The following is a 21,294-nucleotide window of genomic DNA, read 5'->3' as shown; positions in this document are numbered from 1 at the left end:
TGCAAAGGTGCATCTCTCTGATCTTTCCCAACGGTTTTTTTGCATATTAACGTCCCTCAATTTCACACGGGATAAACGCAATACGGGTATTTAACGAGTATTTCAATGCATCGGATACTGTAATGAACGATAATGAAAATTTTCAATGATCGGAATCTCATTTTCCTTCTTTTCTTAGTGAGTTTTTATTGGCGAGGATTGTATAGAATACGAGAGATTGTTATTGATATTGGATATTAGTTATCCTCGGGTTCAAATTTTCGTTATGTACATGTAGCTTTTATATTATAATTATGTTTTATTAATTCGGTGTTTTAATTCTACTTATAAAGGGAACAACGAATTAAATATTTATATCTCCATATACATTCTTCAAGTCTGTCTTCCTCTCCCCGTTGGGTCGGGATCCGGAATCTAAAACCGTCGTCGTGCATTCGCAGAGCAGGCCGTAGACGACGTACAGAAAAGCAAGGGAGAAAGAACGAAAGAGAGACGAAACGAGACGAGCAAACTTTCGTCGGAGAGAAGCGGATAGAGGGAGGGGAAAGAAAGACAACGAAGGAGCGAGAGAGGTAGATTGTGCCAAGATAGGTCGACCGCCGCCGTCAAAACTGGTAGGCCTTGAGGAATTATGCGAACTATTCTTGCCAGTTTGTCCGCCGTGAATTTACGAACGGCGCGATGACGCGCAGCAGCCGCCAAGTCCTATCCTGGGCGTGACCGAACGGGGGATCGAGAAGGTAGATCCCGAGAGATTATCCATCCTGCCCACCTCCGTCGAAGAATCGCCTGTTCTCTGCTTATGGTGTAAACACTTCTCGAGAAACGGCCGAGTGTTCCTTAATTTATGCGTACACGCGCGGCGATGTTAAGAAGAGCATCAATCAGGCACTCAAACCTCACGCGCGCGCGCGGATAAGAAGTTGAAAAAAATTTTAAATATTGTATCAAAAGTGCACCGGGTCTCTCCTCTCTTACAAGCGCAACATTCCGGCGTCCCGATTATTTTAGTCACGCTCGAATATTCTTCATCGCGATGCGCACGAATAACTGATTAACTAATAACGCGAGGGACCGAGCGCGCTTCAATCACTTGGCGGTTGCGATCGATTACTCTCCACCTTTCTTACGCGGTAGCGACGATGAGAATCAATTACCGTCCTTTCGCTACTCACGAGCCCGAGTTTCCTGCTCGCGGCGAGCGAGCCTCTTCTACTCGCGAGGCGATTTATCTGCGATAACCACCCCGCGAGTTTCTCCGCGGGATCTATTTTGCGAACGATGGCGCGAGGAAGGAGCCTTATCCCAGTGTTCTTTTTTGCCTCTCGTACGCTTCGTATTGCGCAATGCGGTCTGACGAGAGCAGGATAAATGACCGGCGCTCTTTCGCGACTATATGTGTGTGTGTATGTGCACGTGTGCAAGAACGCGTCCGGCCTCTGCTGTCACAGTATATTCGTCATAAAATGCGTTCTGTTATTTTCATCCCTTTGCGTCACCAAACGTATCATCTGTTAACGACGAGATCGTCATCTCATGCTTCGAGTCTCCGTGAGAGTATATCTTTGATGTGCCTTCACCTGCCATTCGACAATTTGCATCAAACGTTACTTCAGATCTATCGAATAGAACTGAAAGTTCTTGAGATGATTAACGATCTCGGTACTGCTCGATACTTTTATGAAATGTCCTCGTGAAAGAATTTGTCTCATGTTTGAAGATTTAATATCTGACACATATTTGCTTGTAAAATTTTTCTCAGATTCGAAAAACTTAATATTTCATAAAGAAATGATAAAATACGAGAAAAGTAACATATGATAGATAAAATATGATGATACAGCATGAAACGTACAAGACGTCGCAAATGAATATTTTTAAATATATTAATAATATGAAAGAATATTGTTAGTATTTTAGCATACACATTTTGAGATATATTTATTTTTTTTTTTTTACGCGAAAGCCGCCGAGGGAATTTAAAGCGCAGCAAACTGTTTGTATCGCGAGCGACTGTTGAGAATTTGAATGAAATTTCGATTCACGGAGGAATTCGAGTCGCTAAAACGGTGACCTTGCGAGTGCGGTCGTCGACAAGTAAGATTGATGGCGTGGAGTTTCTTTCACACCGCAGCGCTGCCGAGCGCTACATAAAATCGTGTCGTGTGTACAGCAATCTATAAATTCTCGAATAAATAATTTCAAAGTGTATAGGTTCTAAGGTACAGCGAAATATATACACCACTCAAGTGTATCAAAAATCAATCGAATCGGTCGAGTAAAAAGCAACGCAGGGTTCAGTGAACGAGGAAACTTTTGGATCGCGGATTGCGATTTCCATCCATGGCCAGTTTTCTGTCGGTCACTCGAGAGCGATTTCTCCCTCGTCACCGCGAAAAACCCAAGTTTCTTTTTCCGCTCACTCTCGCCGGTCTCGCGTGAGACCCCGAGACAGAATCGTGTTCGTCGCAATTATCCTCCTTCGCTCCCCGTCTCACAACGTGTAACCACTTTTCTTTTCTCTTTCACCTCTCTCTCTCTCTTGCCGTTATCGAGGTGTCGTGCCAAAACTGGCGTAGCGCGCGTCCGGATAGCAATTTCCTATTCCTCGATCGTCGACAAAGAGAAACGGCTCATGAAATATTACGCGGCGCGAAAATATATGGCCGCACACGCAGCTCTCCCTTTGATCAGGACCCGAGAAAATCGCCCGTTCCGGTCCCGAGGGGCAAGATGGACCGCGAACTCGGCGCGATGCAACGTTATATCGTTTCGATATCCTCTTCCCGTCGACCATTCGGACCTTCGCGCTCTATCTCGCTTCGCGTCATTTCCATTCCTTATCTCGTCCTTCTCCTTCGTGCTCTCCTCGCCCCGATCCGGTCATACCTTATGTATGACGCGCCGCTTCGTCGTCGGACGTTCCGCTCTCGTCGCTCGTTTGGTATTCGACGCTGACCACTCGCCACTTTCGTTGCGGATCTGGCCTCGTCTTGGGACTTGGCGTGGGAAGAGATATAACGTGGTCCATGGATCCTTCGTCCGACCCAGGGCGATACGTATTCGTGCCGCGCATGAGGAAAATTCTCCCGTAATAGTCTCGCAGAGACGACAAGAAAAAAATGACGAGATCGCAGTGAAAGCAAAGTGTCTTATCGACAGATGTGTAAACGCAAATTTTTGTCTGTCGTTAGTTGTAAAAATAATTGTCTCGATAGAGCAAAAATGTGCGTAAATTCCGTAATTACTCCGCGTACATATGCTATGATAATATCCCCAAAAACATGAACCGCGCTGATAACATGATGCATATAATTATTCCGGCTGATAACATCATGGACAAAGTAGGGCTGGTTTGCTACGAATCTAATCACTTGTGCGTGTTACGATGACCATTATCACTTAACATTTATATGTATATATTACATCTCTAATAATTATTAATCGTACATCATTTATTATACATAATAGATTACTTATGTATCATTAGATTGCAGATTTTGTTTTTTGTGAATTTTTTACGAGTAATTATATCACTTAAAAAGCGATGAGGCATTCTGGAAAAGATAGATATTCCAATGTCTGTACTTGTGCTTAATAAATTCTCTGAACAGCCCTTGCGATTATGCCGCTTATTAAGTCGTATGCCGCAAAATCGCGATATCGGCGGTTGGATCCAAGAATCGCGGTGATAGATGTCATTAAACCGGTTGTCCATTCCCGCGCCCGTCCATTCTTTTCAAGTTTATACTCTACTGAATAGTTGGATAAGCAACGCTAATTGTACGATAAATTGTTCTGTTAAGTATCTCCGTTCTTCTTGCAACGATTACGAACGATCATGGACCATATCGTTAAGAGACATTTATGTTTGCGAAGGTTTATGCGAGAACATCGAATAGATAAAAGCAGTCATCAAATCTTGTATAGAACTGATCATTTTCCACGGCAACTGTAAGTTTGAATTATCTCAAAGAGGAATAAAATCTTCCGTTTATCACGGATCAAAGTTATCTTCTTGCTCTTGTAACGTCTCATTATTAAGTCTTTTAAAATTATTTAAATTAGCGCATGATAATGTTAAAATACATGCTATTCAATAATTACGAACTAATTGTTCAATTATTCATGAATTGTTTGCACGCAAATGAGTGAAAATATTTAAAGTAATCAACTTGAGTATAAGATATTTAATTAATGCAAAATATTAGAGATTTTGATATTTACTAAAATACTTCTCAATTTGGAGACAGATTAAAAAGGAGACCGCTCAGCTGGTTCGAGAACAAATATCTCGGGTATAACTTTCTTTTAAATTTCCTTTTTTTATTCGCGATCGCATAAAAGCGCGATCGCTCACACGACGTCGGGTCCAACCAATCCAATACGACGGCGAGTTACGTTACAAAAGACGCCGAATCGGAATCCGTTTCACTTTATGAACTATCAAAGCGGCTCGCGCGTGCACGCGGCGTCGTTTCAACTCGCCTGTATTGGAATCCGAGAGCGCTTGAACCGAAAACCCGAACCGCTGCACAGGGTGTGGGACAGGTCGGTCAAGAAACAAGAACAACATGATGCATTACGTCCTGCGTTACACACCTGTGCGAGGCGCATGGACGCATAAATACGCGACGCGATGGGGTGCGCGCTTTCTTTCTCTTGGCGAATAAGTAAAACAAGACTCGATCGATTCGATACGTACGACGAACACAGAGAGGGAGAGCAGAGGGGTGTGAGAGAGAAGTGGACGCGGGAGGACGGTGGACCACGAAGGACCGCGGCTCGTGAAGGGCATTCGCCTCCCCATAAATCACATTAATAAACTGCATCGCCTCTTGCGACTGGCTGCACACATCCTATCCGGTGTACCGGATAAGACTTTCTCCCACCTCTGCGCGCGAGCGGCTATTCTCGCTGAATGTGCTCATTCTTCGTCTCGCTTCCCCTCTCGCGTCGCTTCATTCGTTTCGTTCCGATCGCCTCCCTTTCTCTCCCTTTTCATCGTCCACCGATAGCTCGATGTCTTAATCGCGCTTCACTCTCCTCGCGGCCGCGCGCTTAAATTATGACGTTTGCTGAATTGCGAGATATCAAGATAAGGCGATCGCGAAATTGCTTTATGACCTAGACTCGGCGCGAAAGTTGCCTCGCGGTATCCGGGAAGCCGTGCGGAGCGGAATCAACGAGATAAATCTTTATAGAAGATAAATCGCTTGTCAATCTATTTCAAACGAATGAAATTTTAAGAATTTTTATATCACATTTCATATATCATGATGATTTCTTACCGTACCATCTTCAGTTATTCATTTTTTTGTTTCAGAAACCTGGGATTTTCTACTAAAAAAGCGCAAAACGAGAAATGGAATAATTTCTCATCAGGAATTACACGGGCAACTCATTCGAATTTTAGGATCGTCGCATGCAATATCAGTCGTCGGAAAGTGGATTAAGTGACCAATCACGTGGAATGAAGCGATGCATCTCTCGCTCGACGCTATCACCCCTGCTGTAACAACGAGGGAGGAGACGCAAGGACTCAGCAGCGAGAAGAGAAAAAAGGAGGTACGTTTGCAAGCACGTAGTGGAACGCGATAGTCTTCCCTAAAGACGAAGCCAGTCGCGATCACCGAAAAATATGCGATCGTTTTTGCAACGAACCCGTCAAAAAGTCCGGTCAGCCAGATATTAGATCCTTACCGCAGGATCGCACGAATGCCGCGAATAAAAGAAAATTCGATACGGTAGACGGTGCGAGAGACAGCTCGTTGAAGGAAAAAGGGAGGACCGTCTCCTCTCTCGTACGTGCGAACATGCCGGGACCGCCGGGGCCCCGACCCTCAAATATGCCCAATTAGCAATCGGACTGACATAATAAGTAGATAAACAACTGTCCTCTCTCGCGCGGTAAGATCACAGGCGCGAGCTTTTTCTGCGCGATCGGCGATGGAACGCGCGCGAATTCACGTTCCCTCGCTCTACTCTTGCTTCCAGCTTTCTTGTCCGCGCGTCCTCGACGACGAGTGATAGCAGGTTACGGTCGATTTAGTCACCTTCTCGTCGAGAGTGTTCCGGTTTTTCGGTATCGTGTATCGCGCTGATCGCCGATTGCCCTGTTGGCTCCCATCTTGTTGAATCTCGATGGAGCGACCGTCGCCTCGGTCGTTTCCCGCGGCAAGAAGTCGATCAGTCACGATCTACGATGTCCAGATCGCGTAATTTATAGCGGAGCAAACTACCGTCTCGAGAAATTACGAGTCATCTAATAATTAACTCTGACTACAAGTATATTACTTTATTGCCATGTACGAATCTATGATTAATCCTTAACTGTGTTAAGGCTAAAAGACGATCACGAATTTGGCCTTAGCACAGTTAAGAATTATATGCTAAAATTATGGATATCTATAAAATAAAGAAAATATATAGATTATTATATTAGATGCATAATTTTAATAATTTAAATCATTATTACACACAAAATGTAGAAATGCTAAAATTGATAAAAATGTTTAGAAAAATAGATGTGAAAGATGTGATTAAATATAATCACGTAAACAGTAAAAATTATAAAATTATTATTTTTTAATTAACGTAAGAAAAATGTAAGAAAATTAATTATTCAAGAAAATTTTGATTTGCTCAAATAATGATGGAAATTAGGATATAGAGAAACAAACGTGAGATGATAGCCACATTTATGATTATCTTTCGAAAAGAATAAAAATGTAATTGGTGCTTCGAAAATGAATAGTGACGAGACATATTTACATCGCGAATTAAAATCTTGGGTGATCGCGTTTAGTTATTTGAATATTCGTAAAAGTATAATGCCAGTTTGCGCGATGGTCGACATATTACGAGCAATCACAATTAATACTTATCTAATGCGCCCATAAAAGACAGATTATCCAGTTTCCGTAGACGTAGGAAATATTACGTCTATGGTTTCTATCTAATAATTAACTTTTTGAATAATCTTCAGTATCGGCAAACTATGCGGCATTCTCATAATTTTTCGCATAATAGAATTTCGCTATTTATTTCATATCATACAATATGCATCAAATATATTTATCGAATAATGACTCACACGTAATAATACATTTTCTTCTAATTAAAGAGTCTGATTGTCTGATTGTTTGTGCGTGATCGGATTGAGAAATAATTGAAGAATCACGTTGGTATTCTCGACGCGATAAAAATAACGCGAGGCATGAATGCGCCTGGATAAATTAAAGGATAATTTCTTAATCGAGAGAAATGTGCATTATCGATGAACGATGCAGCCGGGCTTAATTGCGCGATGCGGATAAAGTCATTATGCATAATCCGTTCCGGCAAATCGACGAGGAGACCGCATTTCATCGTTTCGACGGTTCCGGCGTGACGTGAATTTTAATGTCGGCGATGCCGGGGCGTCCTCCCCCATATAATGCGGACACAGATTTAATAATGGAATGGTTAGTGGATTTCGTGCTAACGCACTGCAATTTTTGGAGAGGCTTGTCCCGAGGAGGGAAAACGGAATAGAGAAGAAGAACGCGCCGGGCGAGACGGCTCTTGCCGGATACGACGTACCCGGAACGCGGATGAGTACGTGAGTGGCATGTGTGAAGGGACGAAGGAAGGGCGCGCCCCACGAAGAATACTCTTCGCGAGCACGTAATCTATTTGTCGGACGACCGCAGACTGTGCGACGTTACGGAATCGTCTGACTGCAAAGAGACCGCCGCGAAAACGTGAAACCGATACAACGAGCTCGCAAAGAGACGAGAAAAGGAAATGCCGGCTTGGCGCGAATCGCTAAAAAGAAAAAAAAATCCTATTCTCATTCCCTATCGTTGAACAAGAGAGGAGAGCTTGGATAAGTTCGAGCCGTTCGACGTGCGTTGTATGAGAAATTGTGGTCCGCTATTAGAGGTAAATTCGAGAAATCGAACGCGATATGTATGTAAGGGAAATCCTGGCGATCGACGTTAACCGGCTCGTAGCCATTCCGGGCGGTGTAAAACCGACTTTAATACCGTCGTATTTCTGGTCGTAAGAAATTCTATCTCCGAGCGCGCGCCAAGCACTTATGGTTTTTGTACTTTAGCCACCACCGCCGTCCAGAGAACCGAAATCGAGCCGAAACGAATCGCCGTGACAACGTGACACTTTTATCATCGCGCGTGCAAAACGTTAATCCCGCATACCGAAAGATCCATTCGGTTCCACGTTTGCATTTCATATCGCCTATTCCGGCGAAGGAGATGAGGGGGTTGGTTATCGAATGGCGCATCGTGGACTTGTAAAACTTTGGAAAGGGGCATTTAATTTTAATCAATGCAATAACGAGGCCCATCGAGATGGCATTCGTTCGAGCGTGTAGTCGACCGTTTGAATGGATTCCCGCCGTTATCGCGTCGCTCTCGAGTTCTTATTCTCATCGATTCACGGAATAACGGGCCATAAAAGGCGTCGAATTTCGAGACCCGATCGATGGACCGCACCGAAAAGTGCCCGGACAAGCGGGCCTTGTCGGGGCCCGATATCCGACGAATAAAACCGCGCATGGGCCGCGATCGGCTACGGGCCCGACTCGTATATATGTATACGCGAGCGCTGTAGATTTGCATTCTAATTGTCGGACGATTCGACAAACGCGCCATTATGGGCCCCGTTCGGGATCGCGCGACGGGCAGCTGAGGAGGCTTCTGCGTCACGAAACGAGGTGCCAAAGAGTCCTCAGAGATAACGAGAACGGCCAATAATCGAAAAAGTAAGGGCCTCTTATCTTATCCTTTCCGCCAGTCTGGCGAAGGCAACGGCGTCTTCGATGCGTCCGTTTAATATGCATAAGTATACAAGTTATCGCGGAAAATGGGGAATACGAATGGAGGGAATACACGAACGTTCCCCGACAACCGGTCGTTGCGAATCTAGTTATGCCGAATTAATTCAAACAGCAGTCAATACGTTTCATTTCGCGATCGTCTCTCACCGTCCGAAGCCACATCTATTTCACGAATACAAATTTTAATCGATGGACGTGTTTGTTGGAAATTTGCGCGCCAAAGGAGGTAAAGAGATGATAATCGCCGAGATAACGAATAATTAAGGCTCATTTAAAAGAAATATAAGGGAACGTGTATTCGTGTAACATGAAAATGCGAAGGAGGATATCCTGTACGAGGATCGTAAAAGGGACGCGAGCAGAGGGACGACATTTGCGCACAAGTTGTTTTATCTTATCGATGGACCTTCCCCCAAAATCGCCACCATTTCGTCCGATCCAATCGGCCTTGATATCCAATAAGTATAAACACGCATCGCGTTAACCGTAACTCTAGCTCTGAAATTTAATTCCAACCTTTCACGACGACTACCGAATTTTTTAATTAATCGCCCATCCACGCATGATTCACCGCCGCGCTTAATTTAAGCCGCTTGTAATACACGTCGCTCATGATCATATTTTTATAAGTAGACGGACGATGCGAAATTAATTTCCTTCCAACACGACCCGTCGACGCGAAATTAATTTCATGCGTATCGTCGAACGCGAACGCATGTATTAAATTAGTATACTCCTCCTTCAATTTCCTTACGTTCACTTATCTAACATCGCACAAAATATACGCGTGGAAAGGAGTTGTCCTCCCCTGTCAGAATTCTGAAGCAATCGATATCAACACTTAGTTACGTACACTGTTAGTTTCAGTACAAAAGAATACGATGGCGAACGAATTATTAAATCATCTTCCACATATTATTATTATTCTCTCGATCATATTATTATAAAACGTTAAATTATATGCACGACTCGCGTGGCGCAACGGAAATCTTTGATCGACACTTTCCTGACGATTTCTAGTATCTGACGGGCGATTGTTCGGATACCGTTTGTAATTCAACGACCAATGCACACTCGAACGGTCTATCTAATTGCTGGGTACCCATAAGAGGCCTCTTGCCGCCGGACGTTAATGAATACTTCAAGTCACGACCGGTAATTACACTTTAAACGTCGCGGCGATGCCCGCGACGTGGCGAGTGTACGTATTTCGTGGTACGCTTCTCTCGTCGTGGAGTCGCGTGGACAAAGGGCTCACGTGTATTCTAGGACGAAAGGAGACGAAGCCGAGGAGTACAATGCCGAACATTATGCGCGGTGCGGTTCAGAGTTACTCGAGCCTCGACGCCGCGTCTTCTTCTCCTCCAGTCCTATCTCTCTTCCTCCTCGATTATCTTTTTCTCCCCCTGCGTCCACTTCGTCGGCTCGCTCTGCACGTGTGCGAGATCGTAAAAAAATGCAACTAATTAACGACCAAAAAATAGGGCCAGCGGGAAGGTTTTTGCCGCGAACGCGAGAGAAGGTCCGGACTGTCCAACTAGAAGAGCTCAAGCGTGTACCTCGCGCCTTCGTTTCGCCTCTATCAGCTGATGGACCGAACTGCCGATGGAGAAGGCAACGTGCTCTCTTGCGAGATGAAGTTTCTCCTCTTGCTTTCTTTTCAGCGACCAATAAATGACGATGTGTCAAATATCATTTGAATTGAGATAAATGGAATCGGTTGTTTGTATAGGAAAAAATGTGAGAAATACATTTGCGCTTCTTTACATACGTACATTGTGTTGATTGATTCAAGTTGCTAACGATGTTTGTATCTCGTTCATCACAAATTTTACGAGGGACTAACGATTAAGCGGTAATGCTAAATTATACACCACCGACGTAAATCGATCTGATTGGATGGCAATAAAGCACTAATGAGATGACTGTAATAATATCCACTATTTCGCGGAGATTGATTATGAGTTTTTGTGTCCCGGCTAAAGGATTAATGATAGTTGCGTCTTTAACGAGTTGTTAAAGACTACCGTAGAAAGACGAGCGCAATTCGCTCAAGATTGTGATTACCTATACCTCGTTTATCCGTACGGAAGTTTCCTATTCTTCGACATTACTAACAGCGCCATGTCATTACTCGGTTTAGCGCAGTAAAAGCAACGTAAGGCATTAATATTTATAGGCTACTCTTCTTGAACATCAGACTTTGCCATCTATGCGATTTAAATACTGCGTTAATGATTACTGGAATGAATATACAGGGTATAACGAATATAAAATACGCGTAACGAGTGCGGTATAATTAATCCACGTAACGTTGAAAAAGCATTAACTCGGAAGGAGGCAAAAAATCGGTATTTTCAAAGGTTAAATAAATCTCAAATTAGTTATATGTTCCCCCCGTTCTTGAAAACGAGCAGTTTTATTTACGAAATACCTCGTAAAAAGAAGGGATCTTTTGGCAACGATAACGCGGTTAACGGCAGATGCTCGGAAAGCCGCGCGATCCGCCTCTCTCGCCTGCAATCTAATTAATCTAATTAAGCCGAAGCGCCTCGTTATTGCGGCATGCGTTATACGCGTAAGAGAGAATTAAGAAAAAGAAATGTAAAGGAGAGAATGGCCAAGTTGCGCTCGTAACAGATCGGTAACGCAAGATCGTCTCACGTAGTCTTATCGCCGCCAGTCAACATGATCCATTCAAAAGATTATTATCGAATTAGATCCTCTTCGCTTGTATATTCAGTTTTAAAACTATTTTTATCTCTCGTCCGTTGCCTTTACATTTTACGTTTCAAATTTAATCGCGCGCAATTAATTCCGTCGTACTTATTATAGCGAATGACGAAATAAAAACGGAATTAAATAACGCGAATTTAAAAAACAAATTTTGTACATTTATCTAATTTCGTGTGTGAGAGCTTAATTTTAATTTTTTACCTCTTAACATCCTGAAATTTCACGTGAACCATTTTTAATTACGCTCGCGACCGTATCATGCGCGTTCACACGTGCATGCAATCACGTTTCGTATCAGCGACGGTAATCTCACGACACGCACGTGAACGCTGTAAACGAACCGAGTGATTACGACGATCATTCATCCGGCGAGTTTTCTCGAACAAGAGCGATTACGCAGAACGGAAACTTGGCTTTTTCTCGGGGGGGGGGGGGGGGGGGGCAAGAGTTGCTAATACAACGAACCGCTTCGTTAATTACGATAATTAAACTGCACGCAGCGCTGGTATGAGACTTTTACATTCCGAAAGAATCGTCTCAATCCTATCACGCTTACCGACGATGTTGACATGGCTCGAGAAAAATTCCACTTACCCATTGCATCTGAAACATAAAAAGAGACATTTATTTTTAATAAATGCGAGATTAAATGTATATCTAGAAAAAATATATACATATATGTATGTATAATTTGACGTATCATGTTATACTCTTATTTGCTCTCTTAATATCAAATATGACCATTAATCGAGATATTGATACTAGTCATTTTCAATTTTTGGGATATTAAAGATATTCACATTTTTACCTCCAGATATTCTAATGGCAAGGTATCGATATAAAAACGCACGATCATTATATCAATATTTAGACTTTATGCCTTGTCATGGTCCGTCTGAATGCCACGGTTTACGCGGTTCTTCGGCAAGAACCGCGCCGAATGACTTTATGCCCAACGCGCAATAAAAAGATCGCGCAAACGCACGGCTAATTCCGCGCTAATTGCCCGACGGCGTTAAAGAGCGTTTCAAAAGGGGAAAAAGTTGCTTTCCGCACACTGCGAAAGAGTATCAACATTCTTCTCGGTCATGATTTTACGCGAGCAGAGATCAAAGTCGAAACTTTCCGCGGGTATACCTTGGAATCCGGAAAAGGCTGAAAAATGTCGACTTGTCCCAAGTCGATCGAAAGATATCGCGAATGCGAAACCCCCGATTACTCATCAACGCACGTGTAATTTATTTATCATTTCCCGCTAAATAAAGAATCGGGCTCTAATTGCCTCATTGTGCGAGTCAAATCGAGTCAAGTGGGCGGCAACCGCTGATGATAAATCGAACGAAAGATCGAGTCCGGCGCTCGAGACAATCGCGCGACTGAATGAAATCTTGCGAAATAAACGAACACGCTTTTCGTGCCGCCGACTAATATCCGTCCTTACTAATCTTCATAATCGCACGCTATATACTCGAAATATCGGGCGGAGCGACAGCGTTCCAAGGAGAGTCGCTCTCTCGGTCGACCCGAGATATATATTGCCGGGAGGGATATATCTCATGACGGACAACGACGCAAATATACGCCGTGCCCGGCCTCGCGATACAGAAAATCGACGGGACTAGTTTTAAACGCGCAGGCGAAAATGGAGAGCAAAGTCGATATACAAGCACGGGCGCGTATACGCGGCTTTATTTAAACTGGAGGCCTGAACGATCACTCATATAACTCATCGGAATAATCTCCGCAAAAGACACATACCGCGAGCTCACCGCGTCTTGTATACACGCCCGTGTCTATCTCTCCACCTTCGTCTATCTCTATTTATTATTCTTAGCCGCGACTGTGTCTCGCAGAGCGATAGCCGACACTCCTCGCGTGTGGCGTAGCACGTGTATACGTATGTACGCGACTCGCGACGGTTTGTACGCGTGTGTAAGTGGGTAGACGAATAGGTATATGTATAGGTGTAGAAGTGCACGGGGGAATTTTTCGCGAGCTCCATTCTCTCTTCCATAGCCGGTTTACTCGCACGAAGCGGGCCGAGTTTGCGGGCTCTGACTAACCCATTAGCGCCTCGGTCTGTCGATCGACATGGCGGATCGATCGATAAAAGCCACGCCGAACACTTCCTGCCGATAGGAAGGCCCGTCGTTTCTTTCGCAGCCGACCGACCGAGGAAAGAAAAATTACAGTAGCCGCGGTTATCGCTAAATGAATAGCAGGCGCATTGGAATCTTGTACCAAGTAGCGTAATATATTCTATAATCCATGTTAATTCACAGTCGCATTCCGTAGAGTCTGCTATTTTTTAGATTGACTTTTAAAGACAGACAATTTAGAAGATGGAATAATCGATTAGGTACTAATTTTAATAAGGTATGTTTCTCCTTCCGAGAGGAAAGTTTCTTTTATATTTGAATAATGATAAAGAACCGCAAGAATAATTAGTTATTTTCTGCTATTATCTAATCGCACAGTAAGAGCTGTCGGCGCGTTCTTTCTACGAAAGAAAATAACTTGTTCGGTTCAACTTTAAATAATGGCAAATTTCTACAGACAGAACACGCAAACGTTCAGCGGCTATTCTCGCAGCTATCGCGAGGATGCCAATAATTCGTCCGTCGTGAAAATAGAAGCAGCGGCGGCGGAGATGGAAATGTAAACGGAGAAATAACTATAAATTAACGATTACAAAGATTCGACGAAAAGACGGTGCGAATGGTGGTAGGACGTGTGGAATAAGATGAGAGAATTGGCCACGTAAAACATTACCAACGAAATAGACGGTGAACGGAATAAATGACGTGATGACGATCGGCGACCATCGTAAATATCGCGACAATCGTCGCAGCCGTTGCCAAAGGAGAGATTTGTTCAAACGATGGCAGAGTTGTATCCGCGAAATCTCGATCCTCGTCTTCTCCAAAGTGGTTTATCGACATCGCTCTTTGCGAGATGCAAACACTTTCAATCGCGAGGACAATGACCTCGTGCCTTCGCGCGACGTGATTCTTCGCTGCGTGTTAAATAAATCAATTATTTCGGAGGATACGACGGATTGTCGTGGTATTTACGGTCGCCTGTTGTCGTGAAATATATCTCTGCCTCTTGCCAAGCTACAAACACTAATACATCATTATATCTTATTTATAAGAATAGCCATTAATTTTCTGTGCGTTATTTTATATTAGATTTGCTTCAACATGAATAGCAATATATGATCAAAGTGACATTGAGGGCAATTAAATGGATCGATTTAATCATAATCATCGATATCTTGTAAAAAAATTGATAAGTAAATGTGTTTTTTTACGTAGTTTTATATATATGCATTTTTATGTACCATAGAAATGTTATAAATTTTGTTCGATACTCTTGGAGAAATAATTGAATTTGGACCATGGAAAGTTTTACCATCCGTCTCTGTTTGCGAGCGTACAGACGATGAAGTGTAGGGAGCAACAGCCGACGGCTAAATTTTCGAGATGGTTTCTGCCGATCCGGGCTTAATTTGTAGCACGTTCTTGCAGGCAGGGGGCGATGAGGTCCATTCGATCGTCGCGTGGTGTTGCCGGGTTAGTTAGCGCGACTTAAGGCGGCTGCTGATGCTGCCGCTTCTTGCCCGATCCCCCTCCCACCTCATTCCAATTTTTGCCGCTAAAACATCGTCCCTAATTAATCTCCTCGGTCCCTCCCGCGCCGACACTGCACGAGCTGATGTGGACGAACGGTGACAATGGGCAGAAGCCGGAGTCTGGAATCTGCCGAATTCGTCGGCGTGGCGAGCGATCGAGAGAAAAAGCCGGCCGACGCTTAACACGTCCAAAAGGATGACGCCGATACAAGGCTAGCCGGAATGAATCCTAATAGGTATTTGCGAGCCAATTTAAATGTATGAGATTTTGCGTATGCTGTGTTTATTAAAAAATTTAGATGATGTATGTTTAATGCTTGATTTGCAACTTAAGTGGAAGATAAAACAAATTCTAAATTCAAAGATAAAGCAATTATTTGCGAAGAATAAATTTCGAAAAAGATACATCAAATCTAGAGAATAAATGAAATATTATGACATTAATATATAATAAATGTCGTATAATGCATAAGAATTGCGAATAATGCTCTTGTGCAATATGGTATAAATGGATTTTTATTCAGATGCATATAAAAGTGCTAATTTACATAAATTTTAAATAGAAGACTACTCATCGATTCACGCAAATCTCTCTTTGAATTTCAGATATGTTTTAACCGTAAACGTAATACTAACAATGAGGAGTTTCGTTTGGAATCTGCCGAATTCAGAGCGGCGACTTTGTGGGAAAAAACCTGCCTGAGACGTTTAACACCGACGACGTTGATGAGAGGTAAGTCCGCTAATGGGAATTTGCGAGACGGTCGTAACGCTCTCCAGAAACGTATGGGATGCACTTAACGTCTTACTTCAATGTAACGCGGCTCAAAAACCGCGTCGCGAGGACTGATTCGCAGGTGGCACTCGAGCTCATAATCCAAGTCCGAGAGGAGGCTGAAAGGGCACGCGGTTAATTGGGATAATCGCTACAGTAAATCCGCCGAACGAGCTCCGCTCGGTAATATCTCTATCGAGACAGCTTTTAATTCCTCGCCGCGGAATGTGCCGCGTGGAAGAAATGCCGACCAGTGCGGCGCATGGCATTCGCGAAAAAGCGTCGAATGCATAATGCCCGGAGGATCGCGTCTTGAATCCTGACGCGCGTAAACTCAATTTGTCGCGCGAAGTCCCTTTGACGGTCTTTGCGAGCGGCGAGCGAGCAAAAATGCGCGATATCGATCGAAACACGATTCCGAAATCGACGGGCGAATCGCCAACGGCTCCCCGAAACTGCGATCACGTCGCTTAAACGGACTCTCGCAAAAAAACGAATGCAACTCTCGCGAGTTTCAGTTTCTTTTTAAGTCTCGTTATTAAAAACTAACTCGTTTCCGATATTCCTCGATTCCCGGGAATCAATCGAACATTCTTTATACGCTGTCAAAGAAAATGGCAGAGATATGTGGCTTGTTTACAATCTCCTTAACAAATTTCCAACAAAAAGTGTTTAAATCTGTTTGTATTCGTCTTTTAAGCGACCGAAATTATTTCGATAAAAACTGTTTTAAAAACAGTGAATACTTGATTAGCGGGATTGATAATGAATAATTAATGGCAACCCACGGCTCTCATCAAGTGGTAAGAGAATGACTTGCTGTATAATTTTCGAAAGGATTAAAATTACCATTGTGCGGATTCGACAAACTTTCATGTAATTTTTGCGAATTTTTAACATTCATATAATTATGTAAAGAATTGAAATGATTATTATAATTTATTATAATTTAAATCTTATTATAATTTAAATCTTAAAGTTAATATGATTAAAACATTAAGCGAGAAGTAAAATGCGAAGAAAAAGAGGAGGTTCTCGCGGAAACCGCAAAGACTAATGAATATATTTAATCGGCATTACTGCGAATGCCAAGAAGCCTGCAAATAGATGTTGACGTCATAAAGCGGATTGTCGATTTGAAAATCTCTCGAAAGATTAAAAATTCGCATTACGTAAGTGACGGTAAAAAAGAACAGACACGTGTGAGATAAACGCGATTTAAGCATCGTGTTTGACAGAGCATGTCAAGTGATAAGGATTTGATAACTAATGTCTCTGATATTGTCATCTCACTGTTCTAAATCTACCGTTATATTAGCAAACAAGCAAAAAAAGTGTCTTCTATAAAAAAAAGATAATAGATGAAATATGCATCATCATGCTATCAGAAAAATATAATTAAATACTTATTAGTTTTTATCATACTTATAACAAACCTCGGACATGAAAAAGTCACTCGAGTCTCCATTATTCTTTGCGTTTCCGTTTGATATTTCTCATCTTGCGAAATCTGTACTTTGCGTATTAAAAAGATAAACGAAGGGGAATTATGACATATCTAAGCTGTAATTACTAGCCTCGAATATAACGAGTGATAAATTCAGAGTATCTGCTGTCATCATCTGATTTCTTCTTTTAACGGCTATAATTATCGCTAATCGCCTAGAAACACGTAAATTCAAGCGCTTATTAAAACCGATTCCATCCCATTTCCGTTGCCTTTTCGGCGAGCAAAAACGCGCGGCGTTTCCGCTCGAGGACGGGACGAGCCGCGAAACTAGGTCGACTTTTTTTCGAGCGCGAAATTGCCGGACAGAGGCGCGATTCTCAAGGGGAACCAGCGAAGGGCACAGTGTGTCGACGGGCGCTTAATTGGCGTTCTATGAATTTGATGACGGTTACCGCGAAACGACGCGGTACCAGACAGCGAGCTGGTTCGCTTCTTGCAATTCGAGTTCGGTGATGAAACAACGGGACCATTCGAACGATGCCCATCGTGGAATTTTAATTATAAATTAGTTGATTAACTCAATAGCGTTTTTGCTGGCGGCGGCAGTGTCCTCGACGAACTGGCCGCGTCAGTGTACACCTCACGTACGTGCGTCACGCACATCTCGAAATGCCGACTTGGCAGGGGTTCTCCAAAAGTTCTTCACGGATCCTCGAGAGAATGTCGATCAGAAATTTATACGACGCTGCCAAAATTTCGTCTAATCACGTTCACGATCACGGTTTCGACGTTAATTATTATCGGCTATTTTTAATGAAATGTGGGATGTAAGATGACGAGGTACTTTATTCGAAAGCGAGATGTATCGCCGACATGTGTGTGCGCGGCGGATCGAGGACGTTCGACGTCAGGTTCTCGAAAAGAAAACGGGTCTTTGACATCGCCAACGTGCTCGTTTTGCGCGCGGCAGGTGCGATACGCGCTCGGGATCGTAGCGTGCACTTAATTCCGGTGCATGCGGATACGCGAGCGCACGGCTGCGCCCACTTGCTACACGCTCCTCCTTTATTTATTTCTTGCAACCGCATGCGCAAAAAAGCCTTCCTTTGCTTACGTAACCGCACGCAGGAGTAATCGAGAGTTTGTCGAACAAATTGCGCGGAACTCGGATAAAGCGGACGCAGGTAAAAGTTGTCGGGTACGTATGTCGGACAACCTGAACTTTTGTAGCTACGTAATTGGCGATGTTGCCAGCTGCTAAATGCTGCTAAAAATATATGCATTTCGTGTGCGATATTTGTACGTTACTTCTTGGGAATGATATTTTTTATCGCGACAGAGATAATCGGAGTTTTATCAAAATGAAACGATTAATATTGTAAATTAAAAGAAGTCGAGTTTTCCGTGGTGCGAGAAATTCAAGTTGAGAACCTACGACAATCCGTAGATACCTACGTTCGCAGCCCCGCTAGCACGAGGAGCACAATGGCCGCGAAGATGTAGTCGCGCCGATGTCCTCGCCGCTTCGTCGGCACGCGTAGCATGCGGGAATGCGCTCTGTGTTTTATATTAAATAAAATATTCGATGTGCCCGTGAGACGAGCCAGACCAGACTAACGTTTGGCAAGTATACGTCCACGTTTGCAACCGTTGCGCGTTACTCGTCGGCAAAATCTACCTAGTAGAATAGATAATATAACGCATCCTGGCAACCGTGCGCGGATGTGTAACGCACGTCACACACGCTTGTACAAATCCCGACAGGAATGCGGCTCCTTCGCCCGAGGACGCCGACGAGAGAAGGGAAAAAAGGGAGAAAACGTGGAAACGCGGTCTCTACAGGTTACGAGTGCTATCGGCAGTTAATCTCGCATCGACGAGCGTCACGTCGAGTCTCAGCTCGCATAAATTATTTCGGACTACATAGAAATTATGTTAATTGACGGCAATATAATATATAATCAAAGTCACCGCCGCCTTGAAATAAATTTCCCGCCGTATCAATTATTTTTGCGTAGGAATAAAAGTGCAGTCTCGAAAATACGATCGGTCCTCGATTAATTAATGTTACTAACAAATCTTCATTTTTTCAATATATCTTAATAAATTATTTTTTTAGAGAAGAATAATATTGCGAATGTTGTACGCGTTAAAAGAGCCAAGTCGAAGGAAAAAAGGAAAGCGGAGAATATCCGGATGTTGGCGAAAACGCGCGGAATCGCAAATTAAGGACGAGGTCAAAAGATGTCCCGCTCTCGGCCCGCTTCGGTCCGCATACCGGGCGAACCGAGCGACGCCGCAATCGCATCCACATAGCCGCGTCCCCTGTAAAAAGTACAAAACCTGTGACCCGACTCGGTCCTGCCGTTCGCCTCGGAACCGCCATACTTTTTTGCCGACACTCGGAGAGTACGAGAGAACGAACTGTGTCCGGCGTGAACGTCAACAGAATGTAAAATATGCAACACGCTCTCGTCCGCGTTTGCGTCCCGTGATTTCCCGTCCGCTGACTCTAGCGACCGCGTTCACGGGTAACCCTCGTGGCATTCCAATTTAGATAAACAAAAATTTCGTGTTGTCAGCGTTCAGGTGGCGTAAAAGAGAATTTTGAAAGGAGAAAAACAGGTCCTTCTCTTGTAAACAATGAATTTGCCCGGGAAATAATATTAATAAATTTCCTTGTTTATCAATCGCGAAGTCCAAAGTATCAACGATTTTTCAAGGATTTTTCGTTGCGATTATTTTTAAAATATTTCGCGAGCGGAAAGAGCCGTTTTCTCCGGTGCTGGCTGGTAAAAAAAAATCGCGCGTTCTGGGAAAAGAAGACGCTACGCGTCCCGCGATAAGTAAGAAATCAATTATAGTCGAATCGATGTCTCTAGCCGCATACTACGAATTTGCGGACAATTAATCCCGCGAAACGATCCGCCTGTAGTAGAGCGGCATGACTGCATCTCGCGTCACGGTTTTGTCTGCATTCCCCGCGCGCCTCGTTGCGTTAACCGCACTTAGCGCGTGGAATTCGCGCTACGTAGGAAGCGCCAAGGATACGCGCGTACAGGTCGGAGGAGGAGCCCGAGGAGAGCGAGGGAGACCGGACAGCGTTGGGAAGGGAGAGGAGGTTCCGTAGAGAGCAACGACTAGTTTCTTCTCCGTGTGTTATTATCTGTCGTGTCCGGTAAGTGCCGCGTAAGATAGCCAGGATGTGGAAGACATCATGCCGGTCCCGGCCATTCCGCTCTCCGCCACTGTGCCCGCTTAGCTATGCGGACGGGAATACTTATACCAGTCGTATACTAACGATTCCGGGAGGTATTTCTCCGCGTCCATCTCCTACCCCGTCCTTTCTCGCGTTCATGATAATTTCTTCCTAGTTTGTCGTTACTGGTACGATAACGTATTAACAGTCCAGAATTGCGACGATTCGAATCTTTAATACATCGATGAAAGACAAAGCGATGATTGACTGAATCAATAATGCAAAATTAAAATAATTTATCCTACACACGAGGTTCTAATCTAAAAATTTTTCCAAAAATTATTTATCGCACAATTAAAAAAAATTGATAATTACTCCTTGATAATATTCGAAAGATTATTCTCTAAACTCTACAACTCAAGTTTACGTTTCATCAGTTTGCGTGTAGATTCGTGCCAACTGAAACCGAAAGAACGAACAGGAAGAGTCAGAAAAGCGAAATTGCGGTTTCGCGTGTCGCCGTAGCTCAAACGTCTAAACGAATTCAATAATCTCGCTGGGGACGAAGTCGCTTACGATGACATATCCCTGAATCACGCTCGAGACAAAGTAATGGTTCCACGGTGCAGAGAAGTCGACGACGAGAGGAAGGAGGCAA

General features: G+C 43.6%; 1 protein-coding gene and 2 long non-coding RNA genes across 10 annotated transcripts in view; 2 read left to right on the top strand and 1 right to left on the bottom strand.

Moving 5' to 3' along the window:
* Nucleotides 1-5,689, top strand: part of LOC145977200 (uncharacterized) — a 29,008-nt gene extending 23,319 nt beyond the window's left edge. Inside the window, exon 3 of the long non-coding RNA XR_014440461.1 lies at nt 5,327-5,689. This is a non-coding gene — a long non-coding RNA (uncharacterized LOC145977200). The remainder of the gene's footprint in view (nt 1-5,326) is intronic.
* Nucleotides 1-21,294, bottom strand: part of Hth (Meis homeobox homothorax) — a 425,203-nt gene that overhangs the window by 211,806 nt on the left and 192,103 nt on the right. For 6 of the 8 annotated variants that reach the window (XR_014440459.1, XM_083108981.1, XM_083108986.1 and 3 more), the window contains one exon: nt 12,173-12,181. The exons of the other annotated variants lie outside the window; for them this stretch is intronic. Coding sequence is in view for 5 of the 6 variants with exons in the window: in XM_083108981.1 (XP_082965107.1) it covers nt 12,173-12,181 (9 nt within the window). In the remaining variant the exon portion in view is untranslated. The remainder of the gene's footprint in view (nt 1-12,172; nt 12,182-21,294) is intronic. 8 annotated transcript variants of the gene reach the window in all.
* On the top strand, nt 14,942-17,533 carry LOC145977199 (uncharacterized). The gene is made up of 3 exons (XR_014440460.1): nt 14,942-15,448; nt 15,819-15,945; nt 16,057-17,533. It is a non-coding gene; the product is annotated as an uncharacterized LOC145977199 (long non-coding RNA).

This window comes from Camponotus vicinus, unplaced genomic scaffold, assembly GCF_025532165.1.
Source record: "Camponotus vicinus isolate PSW18456_S1 unplaced genomic scaffold, iyCamVici1.0 SCAF_9, whole genome shotgun sequence".
In the NCBI taxonomy this organism is placed as follows: Eukaryota; Metazoa; Arthropoda; class Insecta; order Hymenoptera; family Formicidae; genus Camponotus; species Camponotus vicinus.
The sequence above is the reverse complement of the archived record's forward strand: the minus strand, read 5'-3'. Positions and strand labels throughout refer to the sequence as shown.